This window comes from Capricornis sumatraensis, chromosome 15, assembly GCF_032405125.1.
Source record: "Capricornis sumatraensis isolate serow.1 chromosome 15, serow.2, whole genome shotgun sequence".
NCBI lineage: Eukaryota > Metazoa > Chordata > Mammalia > Artiodactyla > Bovidae > Capricornis > Capricornis sumatraensis.
The window spans coordinates 49363226-49378767 of record NC_091083.1 but is presented as its reverse complement, the minus strand read 5'-3'; the positions used below and the strand labels follow the sequence as shown (position 1 = coordinate 49378767).

General features: G+C 45.4%; 2 protein-coding genes across 4 annotated transcripts in view; one reads left to right on the top strand and one right to left on the bottom strand.

Annotated features, from left to right (window-relative positions):
* Nucleotides 1-1069: 1069 nt before the first annotated feature.
* Nucleotides 1070-4764, bottom strand: IDI1 (isopentenyl-diphosphate delta isomerase 1). The gene is made up of 5 exons (XM_068987050.1): nt 4616-4764; nt 4202-4374; nt 3959-4051; nt 3407-3537; nt 1070-2468 (listed from the first exon to the last, which is right to left on the bottom strand). Exons 1-5 carry the CDS (start codon nt 4762-4764, stop codon nt 2151-2153), a joined length of 864 nt encoding a protein of 287 aa, XP_068843151.1. The 3' UTR covers nt 1070-2150.
* Nucleotides 4765-8328: 3564 nt separating this feature from the next.
* Nucleotides 8329-15542, top strand: part of WDR37 (WD repeat domain 37) — a 34570-nt gene continuing 27356 nt past the window's right edge. For 2 of the 3 annotated variants that reach the window (XM_068986728.1, XM_068986724.1), the window contains exon 1: nt 8329-8453. The gene's annotated coding sequence lies outside the window, so the exon portion shown is untranslated. Of the gene's footprint in view, nt 8454-9051; nt 9066-15542 lie in introns of those variants that run through there. The other variant, XM_068986727.1, reaches the window with a different exon arrangement.

Sequence of the window (15542 nt, the reverse complement as noted above, 5' to 3'; positions counted from 1 at the left end):
CCTATTTGGAACCAGTCTGTTGTTCCATGTCCCAACTGTTGCTTCCTGACCTACATACAGGTTTTTCAAGAGGCAGGTCAGGTTGTCTGGTATTCCCATCTCTTTGAGAATTTTCCTCTGGTAGAAACTCTGCTGACTCTTTGGGACTCTTGGAGTTTAAAGGCTGGCCTCTTCCTGTGGCGGGGAAGCCTTGGTGGTAAACCAGTTTGGGTCAGTTTTAGCCCCTGTGGCTCAGCATCAGCCTGTCTTCCCACTCCCAATCCTGAGTTGGTCACTGTGCCAGTGTTTTTTGGAGCTGCCTGTTAGCATCAGATTGAGCTCTTAAAGGGCCTTGTCCTCCAAATACTGGGATTTTTGATTGGCAGTTGCTGCTTCTGATGGCAGAGGTGTAAACAGATGGATACCTGCCAGCGGAATTTGAAAGGCCAGTGCTTATTTCTTTTTCCCCTGCATTTTTTCCTTTTTTAGCCTTTTGAGCTAGAGATTAAAGAATTATGACTTCAAAAAGCACTGCATGCTCAGGAATTTAGTAAGTCAACATGTTGACAAAAAAGAAACACATTTGGAAAAAGAACTGAGACCTGAAGACCTCAGGAGGCAGATACCCACAACTAAAAACTCCCATACAAAAACAGTGTGGAAAGTGTGGTCCATTAAAGGAAAAAAACTAGGAAACTATCCTTCAGGAAGACCAGATGGCAGACTTACTAGACAAAAGATTGTAAAACAGCTGCTTTAAAGCTGTTCAAGATACAGGATGATGGAGACAGAGAGAAAAACCAATGCATGAACAAAATAGGAATATCAATGAAGTTTAATAGATGGTACTTTTGCTCTGTACTTGTTGTCAGTGCTTTGTCCACAATCTAAATGTAAGACACCACTGCCCATACAGCAAGCAGTAGCCATTGTAGTTACCAAGTTTTTTGTAAGCTAAAGGACTAGAAATAATATAAATGCATTTTGAATGCATTTACCATGCTTAAGCTACCATAGGACTTTTCACTTACTACTGTATTGAAGCTATAACAAATTAGACAACAGTATCAAGATGTGGTAATTTATTTTTATTATTAGATAAAGTTAACATTTGCTACAGTTTTGCCTGAAATTAATAGCATTCAAGGATAATAAAGCAGTCTTAAGGTCTCAAATGTGAAAAATCTGTGGCAAGAGTTTAAAAAAGTACCATTAGTCAAGGTACAGTTCAAATAATAATATATACATATTCCATAACCCAAATCTATTTAACATGAATATTAACCTGTTTATGGTTAATTTTCCTACAGCATGGCCCGACTGCAGACAAGTCCTCCAGAAGACATTTCACATATGGTGTCACTGGGGCTGCCATGGCGGGAGGGGTGCCAAAGGCATTTTTTGGGTAGAACCTAAGGATGCTGCTATACAAGGCAAAGGATGAACCTTCAAAAAGAATTATCCAGCCTAAACTGCAGTGCCACAGTTAAAAGATCCTGTTGTTGAGTATGACTCAACTGACCCAAGTTCCATTTTACAAATAGTCTATGTTCCTAGTAATTCATGGACTATTTAAATGACTTCACCCAGCCAATGTCCCTACCAAAATCAATGTTAAGACTTTTAAGTATCAAAAATACTTTCAGAATGATTAAACAACAAAATTAACTTTCAGTGACAAAAATCATGCCATTTAATTTCCTTGAACTGCTCTACTATATTTTATCTCTTAACATGGAAAGTTAAACTGCAATGTTTTGAAGTAGATAAGCAAATGCTTCCATTCCACATTCTTCTGGACCAGGATAAAAGTTTAAAGATATGTCAAGCACCTGGCAGATAGTAAAGTGCTATACAAGTCTTCTGAAAATGTTTATCACAATATATAAAAAATGAACTCCACTTGTTTGTTTAAATGTGTCATAACCATTTGTTTAGACAGGTTAAGTTTATTTTGTTCTCTTTGTATAATAAATTTTTTTTTTACAAATTGCAGCACATGTATATGGGGTGTATGACATAAAATCAAGAATTCTTTTCTATACAAATTCTGGTTGTAAAGTATCAGTATTTCCAAGGAGAGTTCCAGTGGGGAACCAGATTTTTTTCAAGTTCATTTTAAGTTTACTAGCTAAATTCTTCAGTACTTTAGTAACCATTCATCTCCACTTTTACATTCGGTGTATTTTCTCATGGTCAACAAACAGATTCAAACGATTTAAGTTATCCCACCACTTAAAAAGAAAAGTATCTGCAATAATTTGAAACCATGGGGTTATCTTAATTTCACCACGGGCTGCCTTCTCTAGAAGTTCTTCTAATTCTTCCTTTGTTACGTAGCAATAGCTTTTAATCTCATTGGGGTCTGGATTCAAGGTCACGTTCTTCTTCACCAACAAAATGTAGTCAATTTCATGTTCTCCCCAGATACTATCAGATTGAGCCTTGTAGTGAATTCGTGTTAGATAATTAATTTCCTCTGGAGGAACCTAGGGTAAAAAAAAAAGAAAAACCTCCAAAACATCAACAAAAAACAATCTAAATCAACCTACTACATTTCAGTAATACCTTGAACAACAGAAGTAGTTTTAGAATGATAATTTTTGAAACGTCAATTTCCTGTTAATACACGGAATACATAAAGTATATATACTGTGAAAGTGAAAGTCTTTCAGTCATGTCTGACTGACCCCATGGACTATTATACAATCCACTGAATTCTCCAGATCAGAATACTGGAGTGGTTAGCTGTTCCCTTCTCCAAGGGATCTTCCCAACCCAGAGATTGAACCCAGGTCTCCCTCATTGCAGGCAGATTCTTTAAGAGCTGAGCCACCAGGGAAGCCCACGAATACTGGAGTGTGTAGCCTATCCCTTCTCCAGGGGATCTTCCCGACCCAGGAAAATATGTATACTTGAAATAGTATTAAATAGTTTCAAGTCTGAAATTTTTCCCAAAGGACCAGAACTAGAAGATTTATTGAAAAATGTATATTAAAGAAAATAGAGATACGCAAACTAGAAGTGTGACATTCCCCCTCGAATCTTAATTTATAGCAGGAAAAAAAATTCCCATTTTAACTAGATAAGAGAGATACTTTAATTTATTCAGGTCTTACTGAAAGGGGACAATTCCAGGAACAAGAGGATAATTTCAATTCACCCAGTCAGGTCTGTAGTTCACAAGAAAATACTCACCTTTGGTCAATTATAAAACAGTTAACTTTATATACTGGTTAATAGATCAACCGATTGTGGTAGAGTTAAGTATCTACAAGTATTATGAAGTCAAAATTTAACTTATTTAATGGGCTTTTTTGGGGCCTAAAAAAACCAAGTGATACAAAGCAGAGAGCTACACTTTAAAGTTTTGTTAAAAATTGTTTTAATGTATTCTAAATACATTTCAGCTGGTATGGTGGGTTACCTCTTCCATGGGAATTCCAAGTTCGGCCTTTAACCGCCTCTGTGCTGCTCTTCTTATTCCAATAGCATCATCTTCTTCCAGCTCTCTCGGGTTGCTTAACGGGTGACTACAGCAAGTATTAGTAAAACACCCTGGAACATGTTAATGTTTATAAATATACAGAGATAAACTTTTCCTGAAAAATAGGTTAGGAAGATTAAGAGAACTAAGTTTAAAAAGTAACAACAACAACAAAAGATTCTGGAGAATTTTGTGAAAGACACAGGTAGATGTACATTTTTATGAATGCTTTCTTAACCCAAACGGTTAAATGGTCTTGTGTATAAGACACAAATGATTACAGACACATCTAAACCTACCTAGCAGCTCTTATCCTTTACTGCTGCTTTATTTATTAGGTTGCATCCACCGTACAAGCTTCTCGTGCGAAGAAAATAAAACTCAGCAACTGACTAGAATTTTCTGATCTCGGCTACCAGAAATTGCACGTGACAAATCAAACAAATCAAAGCACGTGCAGCTGCCAACAACATACAAAGGGTGAGCACTTACCTGGGAAGGTAATCTTAGCGTCTGACCTCTGCTGCAGCAGCAGCTTGTTCTCGGTGTTGAACAGGAAGACACTGAAAGCTCGGTGCAACAGCCCTGGCAGCGAGAGAGATGCGACGCCCTGAGTCTCTGTCTGGGGCTCGCAAGGGCTCGCAAGGGCTCGGGCGGCCGCAGGGGGCGACGTGGGATCCCCGCCCTCCCTGCGCCCGAGGACCCCGGCCCGCCGCCCGCCGCCCTCGCGGGCACCTCTCTCGATGTTCTCGTTCAGGTGGCAGTTCTTCTTGGTCTCCGCCCCAATCCTCCGGTCGTTCTCGTCGATGAGGATGCACATCTCCGCCAGGAGCTGCACCTGCTGCTCGTCCAGCTCGTCCGTGCTCACCTCCGGCATCGCCGCCCAGCCTCCGCGCCGCCCCGGGAACCTGGGGGCGGGGGTCCCAGAGTCGGAGGACGACCCCACCGCCTCCCCAGCGCCGGGCCCCGGGCCGCGCTTACAGCCCCCCGCGCTGCCCACGCGCCGGAGACCTCGGGCCTCCGGCTACTTCCCCACACGGTTGGGTTAGACTACGGGATGCGATCCGGAAGCGCTCGGCCCGCCCCTCAGCGCCCAGAGCCCGGACCCCTGCCCGCCTCCCGGCACCTCACAGACTCTTTCCTCCGTACCTCAGACACGAGCCGTCCAGTGAAGCCTGCGCCGCCAGGCGAGTCTCCCTCAGACCCCGCCCCAAGGCACGGGCCCCGGCTCCGGCCCGAGCCCCGCCCCCCGAGGCCGCGCGGCCAATTGCCCGCGCCGGCGCCAGGGCGCGCCACATTGCCGCCGGCCAATGGTGCGCCAGCCCGCGACCCACGTCACGGTCGCGCGGTGGCGCCACTCCTGATCTCCAGGCGTCTCCTCCCACGGCTCTGGGCTGTGGAACCTTCCTCCAGGCTGCAGCGCGGGTGCTCTTGGTGCCTTCGGCACACAGCTGAGATGACGCTCCTCGAGTGCGGAACGGCCTTATGAAGGGCACTTGCTGACTAGGGGCCGAGTGAGCGTCCGCTTACGTCTTGCCCTCGGCCACTCTAGCCAATCGACGCGCTGAAGCTTTGCGCTCGCGGCGCGTTGACGTCAGGCGTCTCCGCGCGCTCGCGGCCTGAGGCGCGGGGAGGCGCTTGCGTGAAGCCGTTCGTTCTGTGAGCTAAACAGACCTGTTGGTGAGCGTGAGCTTTCCCTGCCGGGTAGTGTGGCGACTTAAAAGTAACCAGACAAGTTTGTCACTATTTGTGAAGGAAAGGAGTTAGAAAACGACCTCTGCCAGTCGGGAGTTGCTGGCAAACCACCGGAAGGCGAGAGAGAGAGAATGGCACAGATTCCCTGTCACAGGTCTCAGGAGGAACCAGCTCCGACTGGCACCTTGATCCTGGACCTCAAGCCTCCAGACCTGAGACAATAAATTTATGTTGTTTAAGCCTGATTTGTGGCATTTTGTAACAGCAGCGCTATCAAAGGAAAGCGCTTACTTGGGAAGGTAAAACTGCTCACTGTGGAAAACGTGAGCTTTGATGTGGACCTGGATTTTAATCCAATCTTTGCTCCATTGCATACTAGCTTTTTGAGTTGTGACAGCTAATTATAACATCCTCACGCTTAATTGGACTTCCCAGGTGGTGCTAGTGGTAAAGAACTCACCTGCCAATGCAGGCGATGTGAGACGCGGGCTTCATCTCTGGGTTGGGAGGATCCCCTGGAGGAGGGTCTGGCAACCTTCTCCAGTATTTTTGCCTGGGAAATCCCGTGGACAGAGCCTGGAGGGCTACAGTCCATGGGGTCGCACAGAGTTGGCACAACTGAAGCTACTTAGCATGCTCGCATGTTTTAAGTTCAATTCAGAATAATTTGTACTTCAGTCGATTTATGTTAGTTTATGGTGTACAGCAAAAAGATAGTTTACACATTATTCTTTAACAGTATAGGTTATTACAAGATGTTGAATAAAGTTAGTTCCCTGTGGTACACAGTAAATCCTTGGATTCTGTTTATATATAGTAGTGTATATGTTAATCCCAATATAATTTATCCATCCCACCTTTCCTTTTTGGTAGGCCTAAGTTTGTTTTTTGTGTGTTTATTTCTGTTATGTAAATTAAAGTTCATTTGTATCATACTGTAGATAGTTGGATGGCATCGCTGACTCCATGGACATGAAGATGGACGTAAGTTTGAGCAACCTCAGGGAGTTGAGGAATAGGGAAGCCTGGCATGCTGCAGTCCATGGGGTCGCAGAGTAGGACACGACTGGAGTGACTGAACTGAACTTAGATCCCACCTACAAATATGTTTTGCTTTCTTCACACTGTGACAATCTCTAGGTTCATTCATGTTGCAAAAAGTGTTAGTCGCTCAGTTGTGCCTGACTCTTTGCAACCCCATGGACTGCAGCCCACCAGGCTCCTCTGTCCATGAGATTTTCCAGGCAAGGTTACTGGACTGGGTTGCTATTTCCTTCTCCAGGTGATCTTCCCAACCCAGGGATCGAACCTGGGTCTCCTGCACTGCAAGCAAATATTTTACCGACTGAGCTACAAGGGAAGCCCATTCATGGTGCAAAAGGTTTCTTTTTTTTAATGAGTAGTATGCCATTGTGCACACACACACGAGTGTGTATACACACATCTTTTTTATCAATTGTATGTGTGTATATGTATACACACCATGTCTCTTATCAATTCCATTTGTTGATGGACATTCAGATTGCTTAATGGCTTGGCTATTGTGAATAGTGCTACTGTGAACATTTGGGGGTACATGTATCTTTTGAAATTAAGAGTTTTGTACAGATATATGGTCAGTTGTGGGATTGCTGGATCATATGGTAGTTGTAGTTTTAGTTTTTTAAGGAACCTCCACACTGTTCTCCATAGTGGCTGTAGGTTCCCTCTTCTCCACACCCTCACCAGCATTTACTATTCGTGGACTTTTTGATGATGGCCATTTGGACCAGTGTGAGGTGGTACCTCATCGCAGTTTCGATCAGCACTTTATTAGGTTGGCCTGAGGATCAGACAAGTTAATATGTTATGTGCCTGGCACACAGCAGGCCCTCAAAGTGTTGATTCCTTTCCCCTCTTATTTTTGTGACACTTCTTTACAGTCATGGTTGACTTTTATAGAATTCTAAATATAGCAGAGAAAAGATTACCTCAATTATAACAACATTCTAAGTTTCACCCAAACTGTTGGTACTGTGCTGCAAAATAAAACCACATATTAGCACCTGAATCAATTGGGAGCTGATACTGTGGTTCACCCGGCATTCTACCTGCTCCCTCGCCCTGCAGAATGCCTTGTGCGTATTAGGTCCCTAATAAAATTACTAGTTGAATGGTAGTTACAACCATCAAACTTGAAACCCTAAGTTCACCTTATATAATTAATTCTAGTAATAAACTTTTATTATACTGAATATTGAAGTAACCTCGGGTATTACTGCACAAACTTTGTGGCTATTCGAATCCCCAAATACGTCTTGTTTCTTGTGCAACAATCGTCCTAATGCTTCTCCAATTCGAATGATGAGCTTTAATCTGTATTAAAAAAAAAAATGCTCCCACGCGTCTGATTTCGTCTTTGCTTTAGGACTTTAAACGCCCAGCTGGTTGTTCCTAGAGCAGAGGCTGCCTGCGCACCCTGTAATTTTTCCAACCTGTACAAGGACAAGAAGGCCATCAGGTCCCACCTTTCGCGGCGAGACGCTGCCTTTGTTTCGTCTCCGCAGCCAATGGCGAACACACATTTCAGACCGGAGGCTGCAGGGGGTGAGTCACCCTCCGCAGATCCGCCGGGATCCGCGCGCAGCCGTCTCGCCCGCGCCGCTCCGGGAAGCGACGCCCGGGAAGCGGTTCCCGGAACACGAGGCAGTTCCGACTGGGGCCAGCGGCTCCAGAGACCCGACCCGGGTCCAGATGGACGCCGATCTGCGCCCGCCCGCGACGCCCTTGGGCCCCCGCCGCCGTGAGTACCCGCAGGTCCTCAGCGCCCCCGCGCCACGGGCGCCCGCCGCCCATCGGCCCTCTGCGGGGATTTCAGATGGGCGCCGACACCGCAGGGCGAGGGCCGGGTGGTCCCTGGGCCCAGCTGTGTATTCGCCGCCGCCGCGACCCACTTGAGGGCCGCCGCGACCCACTTGAGGATCCCCGCCCCCGCAGGCAGCGGGTGGGACTTCCTGCGATGGACTGGACTTCCGGCGGTTCCAGCCTCGGGGTGGAGGCGGGACTTCCCGTCGGGCCTGCGCGTGGAGGATGGCGGGAGGGGTTTCCGGCGTGGGGCGGAGGCGGGGCGGGGACTTCCGGCGCCGGAAGTGTGGGGCGTTGGGCTGCCGGGTGTTGGGGCCGCTTTTAGGCGGGGACTCAGGGTCCTGTGAGTCCGCGTCGGTCCCGTGCCCCGCGTGGCTGGGAAGACACGGGCTGCAGCTCACGGTGCGGGTGGCACTGCTCAGCGGTGCGCTTGGCGGCGGCGTGACAGGTGAGTGCTGGCCCGCCATCTTCAGCCCGGGACCGCAGCCGGAGGCTGTGCAGCGGCGGCGGCCTCCGCTGGGCCGGGTTGTCCTGGGGGCCCCCGCGCACCCGGACCTGGGCCCTGATTTCGCGCCCCTCTCCGACCTCCAGCCCGGCCGGTTCTGGACGGAGTTGGAACGCGCGCCCCTCGCCCAGAGCGGCTGGGGAGGCGGGTCCTTCGCGGCCTCCGGGACCCTCCCACCCGCGAGCGTGTCACGGAGCCCGGGGTCCCCAGGCCCCATTGGGGGTGTGGAACCACGCGAGGGGCGCCGCGACCTTGGGCTGGAGCGGCGGGCCCTGTCCAGTCTCGCGTCCTTCCGGGTGCTCGCACGGAGGCCCCGGCGCGTTTCCTTCCTCCCCAGAATCGGGCAGCAGCGCGCACCTGCTGTGCCTTGGTTGCGAGCTGACGCCCTCAGCCCCTTCCCCCGGGAGTACCGACGGCGCTCTGAATTCCCAAGTGCTGCTTCTTCTAAGACGACGACTCGACAGTTAAGAAGTTCATCCTTGATGCGAGCTCTTTCTTTTAATAATTAAGGTCTTTAAGTAGCGCTGGTGGTTTTCCGGTTAGAGATACCCCCAGGTCAGCATCAGGTCCAGAACTGGTGAGCGTGCCTTCGGCTGGGTGGACGACGGGATGCCTTTAGCCGGTTTACCGAGGCTGGACTGCGGGGCTGCCTTTGGTTGATGTTACTCAGCAGCTGAGTTTGTCGTTTGTCTTCCGGAATTCAGTAAGGGTACTTTTACAGTGAAGGGCTATGAAAAACTATCGGCTTTTCAGCTACGTTTTGTATTATTAAATGCCACATGTAGAGTATAGCTTTTAACCATTTTTTTTTTTGCATGTTATTAACGTTCATGACATTTACTATTTAGTCAGTATTTTTCTTTGGCCAAAAGTGTTTAAAAACGCCACTGAGTTTGAAATTGTGAGTATTGTTTTGTTTGTAGGGTATAGTAGGCATGTGGCATGCAAGGGCAAACCAGTTGTGCAGAAGGAGAGTTTATATTAAATTGATATACTTGACCAATAGGATAGGGAGGTTGGATTCTTGGAGGGAACTATTTATACTTTTTTTGATTTAAAAAAACCAACAGGACCTTTTATTCATTAAACCTGCTGTTTAATGAGGTCATGTGCCCTGTCATGAAGCTTCTCTGGTGGCTCAGATGGTAAAGAACCTGCCTGCCAATGCAGGAGACACAGGTTTGATCCCTGGGTCAGGAAGATTCCCTGGAGAAGGAAATGGGAACCCCCTCCAGTATTCTTGCCTGGGAAATCCCATGGACAGAGGACCCTGGAGGACTACAGTCCTCGGGATCGCAGAGTTGGACACGACTTAGTGACTAAACAAGAGCTAAAACCTCTTTGGAGAACCAAAACCTCTTTCATATTTGTAATTGTTTGAAATGTGTGTGTTTGTGTAGAAATTGATGAGTGGGAAAAGATGACCAGTACATTGACTGTTTGGTGAGGTGACCGAGAAAAGCAGGCAAAGCCTAGAGTAGCACCAGGTGGTTCATGGGGTTGAGGGAGGGGTTCAAGGCTCAGGGACAGGCCGGGGTGAGAATCTTACAAGTTAGTAGTGAAGAAGACTGCTTATTTCTACTGAAGATACAGACGCTGGACAAGCTGGTTATGTGATCCTTAAGGGAGACTATCGTTGAGGTGGAAGGAAGGTTAATACTGCAATTTTCACACTTTGTGTAAGCAATTTGTAGAACCTTTGGAATGCATTAACTTCGCAGTTTACGTTTACCAGAGTATTTCTACTTATGACATTCTTAAGGGAGGAAAGAGAAGCTTTCTGCTATTTTACTTGCTTGATTGAAATATTTAGAGATAGTCTCGTTTTTTTCTTGAGCTTTGTGGAAAAGGGTTTTGATATGTTTGTTCCTTTAAAAAACATAACATGAACTGTGAGGTGGCTGGGATAAATTTCTGTGTTGAAAATCTTAATAACTGAGATGCTTTATGAAGTTAGTCATTTAACATGTGTGCTCGCTGAAAAGAGAATTATATATACCTTCCTATTTCTTTTAGCCTGGGAGTTGTTTTTTATTGAGTAAAACATAGAATAAATTCATACAGTGTGCTAGTTATAAATGTGCAGCTCTGTGGATTTTTACCTATATATACATCCTGGGTCAGGAAGATCCACTGGAGAAGGAAATGGCAATCCACTGCAGTACTATTGCCTGGAAAATCCCGTGGACAGAGGAGCATAGTAGGCTACAGTCCATGAGGTCGCAAAGAGTCGGACACGACTGAGCGACATTCCTATACATTTTTGTATAAGCATAAACCAGATCAAGATAGGGAACATTCGCAGCACCCCAGTAGGCTCATTTTTGCCTCTTCCACCTGGGACCTTTATTTTTTAAAGTGAAGAATATAATTTCTGGTTAAGATTCCTTTAAGCCACTTTGATTTCTTGGACAACTTTTGTATATGGCAGATAAATAGTTTCTAAATGCTTCTATTAAAAAGTTATTGAAATACTCTTCAGTGGGATCATATGAGTTGCTTAAAGAATTTATGTTCAAATATTTTAAATTAAATATCAGTATCTTTTTTTTGTGTATGTAAAATTCTGCCAACCACAGATTCTGCCATAGTTTTTCTTTATACTTTTGTCTCAACTGTTTCTAATTTCTATAGCTCAAATTTTTCAGATCTAAATTTCCTGAAAAAGGTTTATTCCATCATTTTCCATCAAAAATAATTTTTCGTGAGAGACAGTTTTATACTGTGTTGCCTATATATACCAGTAATACACTTTCCCCCTCTCGTGTGCAGAAGAGCAGTTAAAGATGGTAAGGTATTGGACTTAGAGGCATGATGGGGTCAAAGAACCCGTCTTCACTGTCAATGTAGACTTCTCCCAGTTTTATACATGTTCTGTAGTTCTCTTTTCATCTCTAAACCTGTATACCCCTGCCTCCTTGTATTTTGACATTCAAAGGCATTGCAAAAACATAATACATTCAGTATTAGGTCCTGATTTCTCTATATCTGCTGTCTCTTCTTGGTAATCTGACCTCTGTTTCACCTACCTGCTGCCTCAGAAAGGGGCTCTCCTTGTTACCTCTCTCTTCTTCCCCCTGCCCACCCTAATCCATTCATCCTCCTCTAAGCTTAACTGTTATAATCTATTACCTCGACTGTTTCAGTAACTGCCTAATTGGCTTCTCCATTCGTGGTCGTCTTACCTTTTAGTGTATTTTTCACATAGCAGCCAGTCTGCTGCTGCTGCTGCTGCTGCTAAGTCGCTTCAGTCGTGTCCGACTCTTGCGACCCCATAGACAGCAGCCCACCAGGCTCCCCCGTCCCTGGGATTCTCTAGGCAAGAACACCGGAATGGGTTGCCATTTCTTTCTCCAGTGCATGAAAGTGAAAAGTCAAAGTGAAGTCGCTCAGTCGTGTCCAACTCTTTGCGACCCCATGGACTGCAGCCCACCAGGCTCCTCCGTCCATGGGGTTTTCCAGGCAAGAGTACTGGAGTGGGGTGCCATTGCCTTCTCTGAGCAGCCAGTCTACTGTTGCTTATTTGCTTAAAAAGTTTTAAGTGACTTTCCTTTTATTTTAGGATAAACTGTAAACAAAAGATTAGATTCTAAGCCTATCTCTCCACTTACCTTGCACTGTTATGCCCATTGTTTGCTGTGTTACAGATGTAGTATTTGTTTTTTAGTATCTGGGCATTTTCACATGCTATTCCTGTTCTTGAAATATCTACTCCCTTTTCTGTTTTCCATGTGGTTAACTCTTAGGAATTCTTCTGTCTCAATTTGGATGCCGGCCTCTCAGAATAATCTTTGTAACTGTTTAGCTAATAGCTGGTCTCATAATATTTGCACATGTCTTTTGTAGCCCTCCTCACAATTTATAACTTCTGTAATAAGTTATGAGATTGTGTGTATAATATCTGTCTTCCAACTCAATTCTTAAGCATTCTGAGAAGGTAGGAACCAAGCCTGTTTTGTTCACTACAGCATTCCCAGTGCTCAGCCCATCCAGATGAGAGGAATACTGGTGAGTGACTTAATGAAGTAGTGCTATTATTATCCCTGCTTTAAAGATAGGAGTTAAGCCTTCAGAAGGTGGTTAAGTAACTTGACCAGGGTTACACAGTCTGTCAGTGGTAGACGTAGTGTTCATCCACCCATCAGATATTTGAGGATATGTTTGTGTCAGGCCTAACAAATACAGTACATATACAGTAGTGGCCCCAATTTACTGTGTCCCAGTCCTCACTGTGTTGATTGTGTAGTGGGGGAAACGCTTATTTAGTGAGCGAATCATAAATAGCATGTAAATACAAGCATAGCAAGAGTCATGAGATGCTGTGTGGTTAGTGGTCTTCAAGGGAGGCTGTCCTAGGAAGTGACATTCAAGCTGAGGCTTCATGATGGAAGAGATCCAGCCCTTTGAGGAGTTGATGGGAACTTAGGTTTGTATGACTGTCAAACTCATGTGAGTGAAATAAGGTGTGATGGATAACACAGATTCTTATTGTCCTGTTGGTAGGTGAAGCCTCTGCCCTCTGCTTGAATGGGGGTTGGCCTTGTGGCTGGCTTTGACAGATAGAGTATCCAAAAAAGCAAGGAGAATGGAAGATTTTTTTTTTTAATGAGCATTTTAGAGATAAAAAGTTATCTTATTAAGTGTCCTTTTTAAAAAACATTTGAGAGTTAAATTTTGTCTGTATAAGTTCAGTTCAGTTCAGTTGCTCAGTCGTGTCCGACTCTTTGCGACCCCATGAATTGCAGCACGCCAGGCCTCCCTGTCCATCACCAACTCCTGGAGTTCACTCAGACTCACGTCCATCGAGTCAGTGATGCCATCCAGCCATCTCATCTTCCGTTGTCCCTTTCTCCTCCTGCTCCCAATCCCTCCCAGCATCAGAGTCTTTTCCAATGAGTCAACTCGTCTCATGAGGTGGCCAGAGTCCTGGAGTTTCAGCTTTAGCATCACTCCTTCCAAAGAACACCCAGGACTGATCTCCTCTGCAAAAAGTGATAATTTTAATAAATTAGTGAGTTTCAAATTTTAAAACCTAAACACAAAGAACTAATGGACCAACTTGAATGTACTTACTTTTTTGTTATCTTTTGTACAAGGCCTACACATGTTCAATTGGAGAGTCAAAAGATTTCTGGCTTTAGAGTAGGTGTATACTTTTCCTGTTGCTCCCACTAAGTACAGCTAAAAACAGTGGACATTAAATGCAAAACAAATAAACAAACAAAACAAATATGAGACTGAAAAGTGGCAAGAAGAAAGAAAACTGTAGGTGTATGGGGACCTGAGAACTGGCTCAGGGCTAAGTTCCCTGGGCTTTCCTCTTGCCCCATACATCCTAGCCTTGGGCCTTGAGCAGCCTCAACCCAGCAATGCCAAAGGGCTCAGCAGGCCCCGAGAAAGCTGGCCTTTGACCAGAAGACCAGGAAAGGGACAGCCTGCCAGACAGGACATGCTTAGAAAACATTGCGGCCCCACCTCGCGCTGAGCGTCCCAGGTTGGGTAGGGAATCTAGTCTCTGACTCCTGACAAGCCTTGTGGGGACCACACTGTACCGGGTGGGATCAGAGAGGCCTGGTGAGAAGCTGGGTTCTCATTTTTGTTGTGTGATAACAAAGAACACCCTCTTCTTTCCCGTTGGAATGGCCTCAGAAGAAACCTAGCAAAAATTCAGGAATTTTACCACCACCTGTGGTGATGAAGCTTGGAATGGCACAGTAACAAGGTGCCCTAGGTTCAGCTCAGTGGTGTGAATAGAGGCCAAGAGAGTTTTACCCGGCATTGGCAAGGGGTACTTCCTCCTGGGTCAGAGGAGGCGGAACGGGGAGCACTTGCTTCCATCCCCACTTTCTATATCCACATGGCAGAAACAAGGCCATACCCTTGTTTGCTGGCTGGGCCAGTATCAGAAGAGGCCTGCTGGAAGACTTAGATCAGGTCTCATGTCTGATAACAACACCCAGCATCCTGAGGCTTCTCACACCGAGGGGGAAAATGTCAGCTTGAATCAGAAAAGGTAGCTAACAGCTACACAGGACCGATGCAGATATTAGAATTGTTTGACAGGATTTTAAAGCAGTCGTGATAAAATTTTCAGTGAGGAGATATTAACACTTGAAGCAAATGAAAAATAGAAAATCTCAGGAAGAAAATATGGCATGTAAAGAAGAAACGAATGGAAATTTTAGAGTTGGCGAGTACAATAGTGAGCTTGTGGAATCCATGAACTTGATGATAAAACAATGAAAATTACTCAGTCTGAACATTAGAGAGAAAATAGACTGGAAAAAAGTAAACTGAATCCCTAGGACCTGTGCTTTTTAACAAGAGACTTGTCCTTATCAGGAAGAGAGGAGAGAGACAGTGGGGCTGAAAATACGTTTGAAGAAACACTGGCTAGGTATTTCCCAAGTTTGGCAAGCCATAAACCTATATATTTAAAACGTATGGTGAAACCCAGGCAAGATAAATTCAAAGAAATTTGCTAAGCTGCCTCATAGTCAGACTTCTAAAACTAAAGATGAAAAAGCAGTGGGAGAGAGAAATGTCCCTTTGTCTATAGTTGATTTCTCATCACAAACTGCTGAGGCCAGAAGGAAGTAGTATGTTTTTCAAGTGCTGAAGGAAACGAACCATCAGATCATAATTCTCTATCAAGTGAAAACATCATTCACATGATTTGTTACCAACAGAGCTACCCTGAAATAATAGAGGAAGTTCAACAGAAAGGAAACGCTGTAGGAACACCAGGAAGGAAGAAGAAACAATGGAGAGAGTAAATGAATTGGTAAATTCAATAGACATTCCTCTGACTTAGGTTTGAAAGTTGAAGCACAGCTGCCTGATGTGGTTCTCAGTGTGTTTGGTGGAAACACTTAAGATGATTATGTTGTCAGCGGGGAGGGCAGAGGGACGTGGAAGAAGTAAGGCTTCAACACTCACCAGGAACTGGTAGAACGTTGGTGGTCAGCAGACTGATAAGCTGTGAAAAGATAATGAAAATTTAGCAGCCACTAAGAAAAGTTATACAAAAGA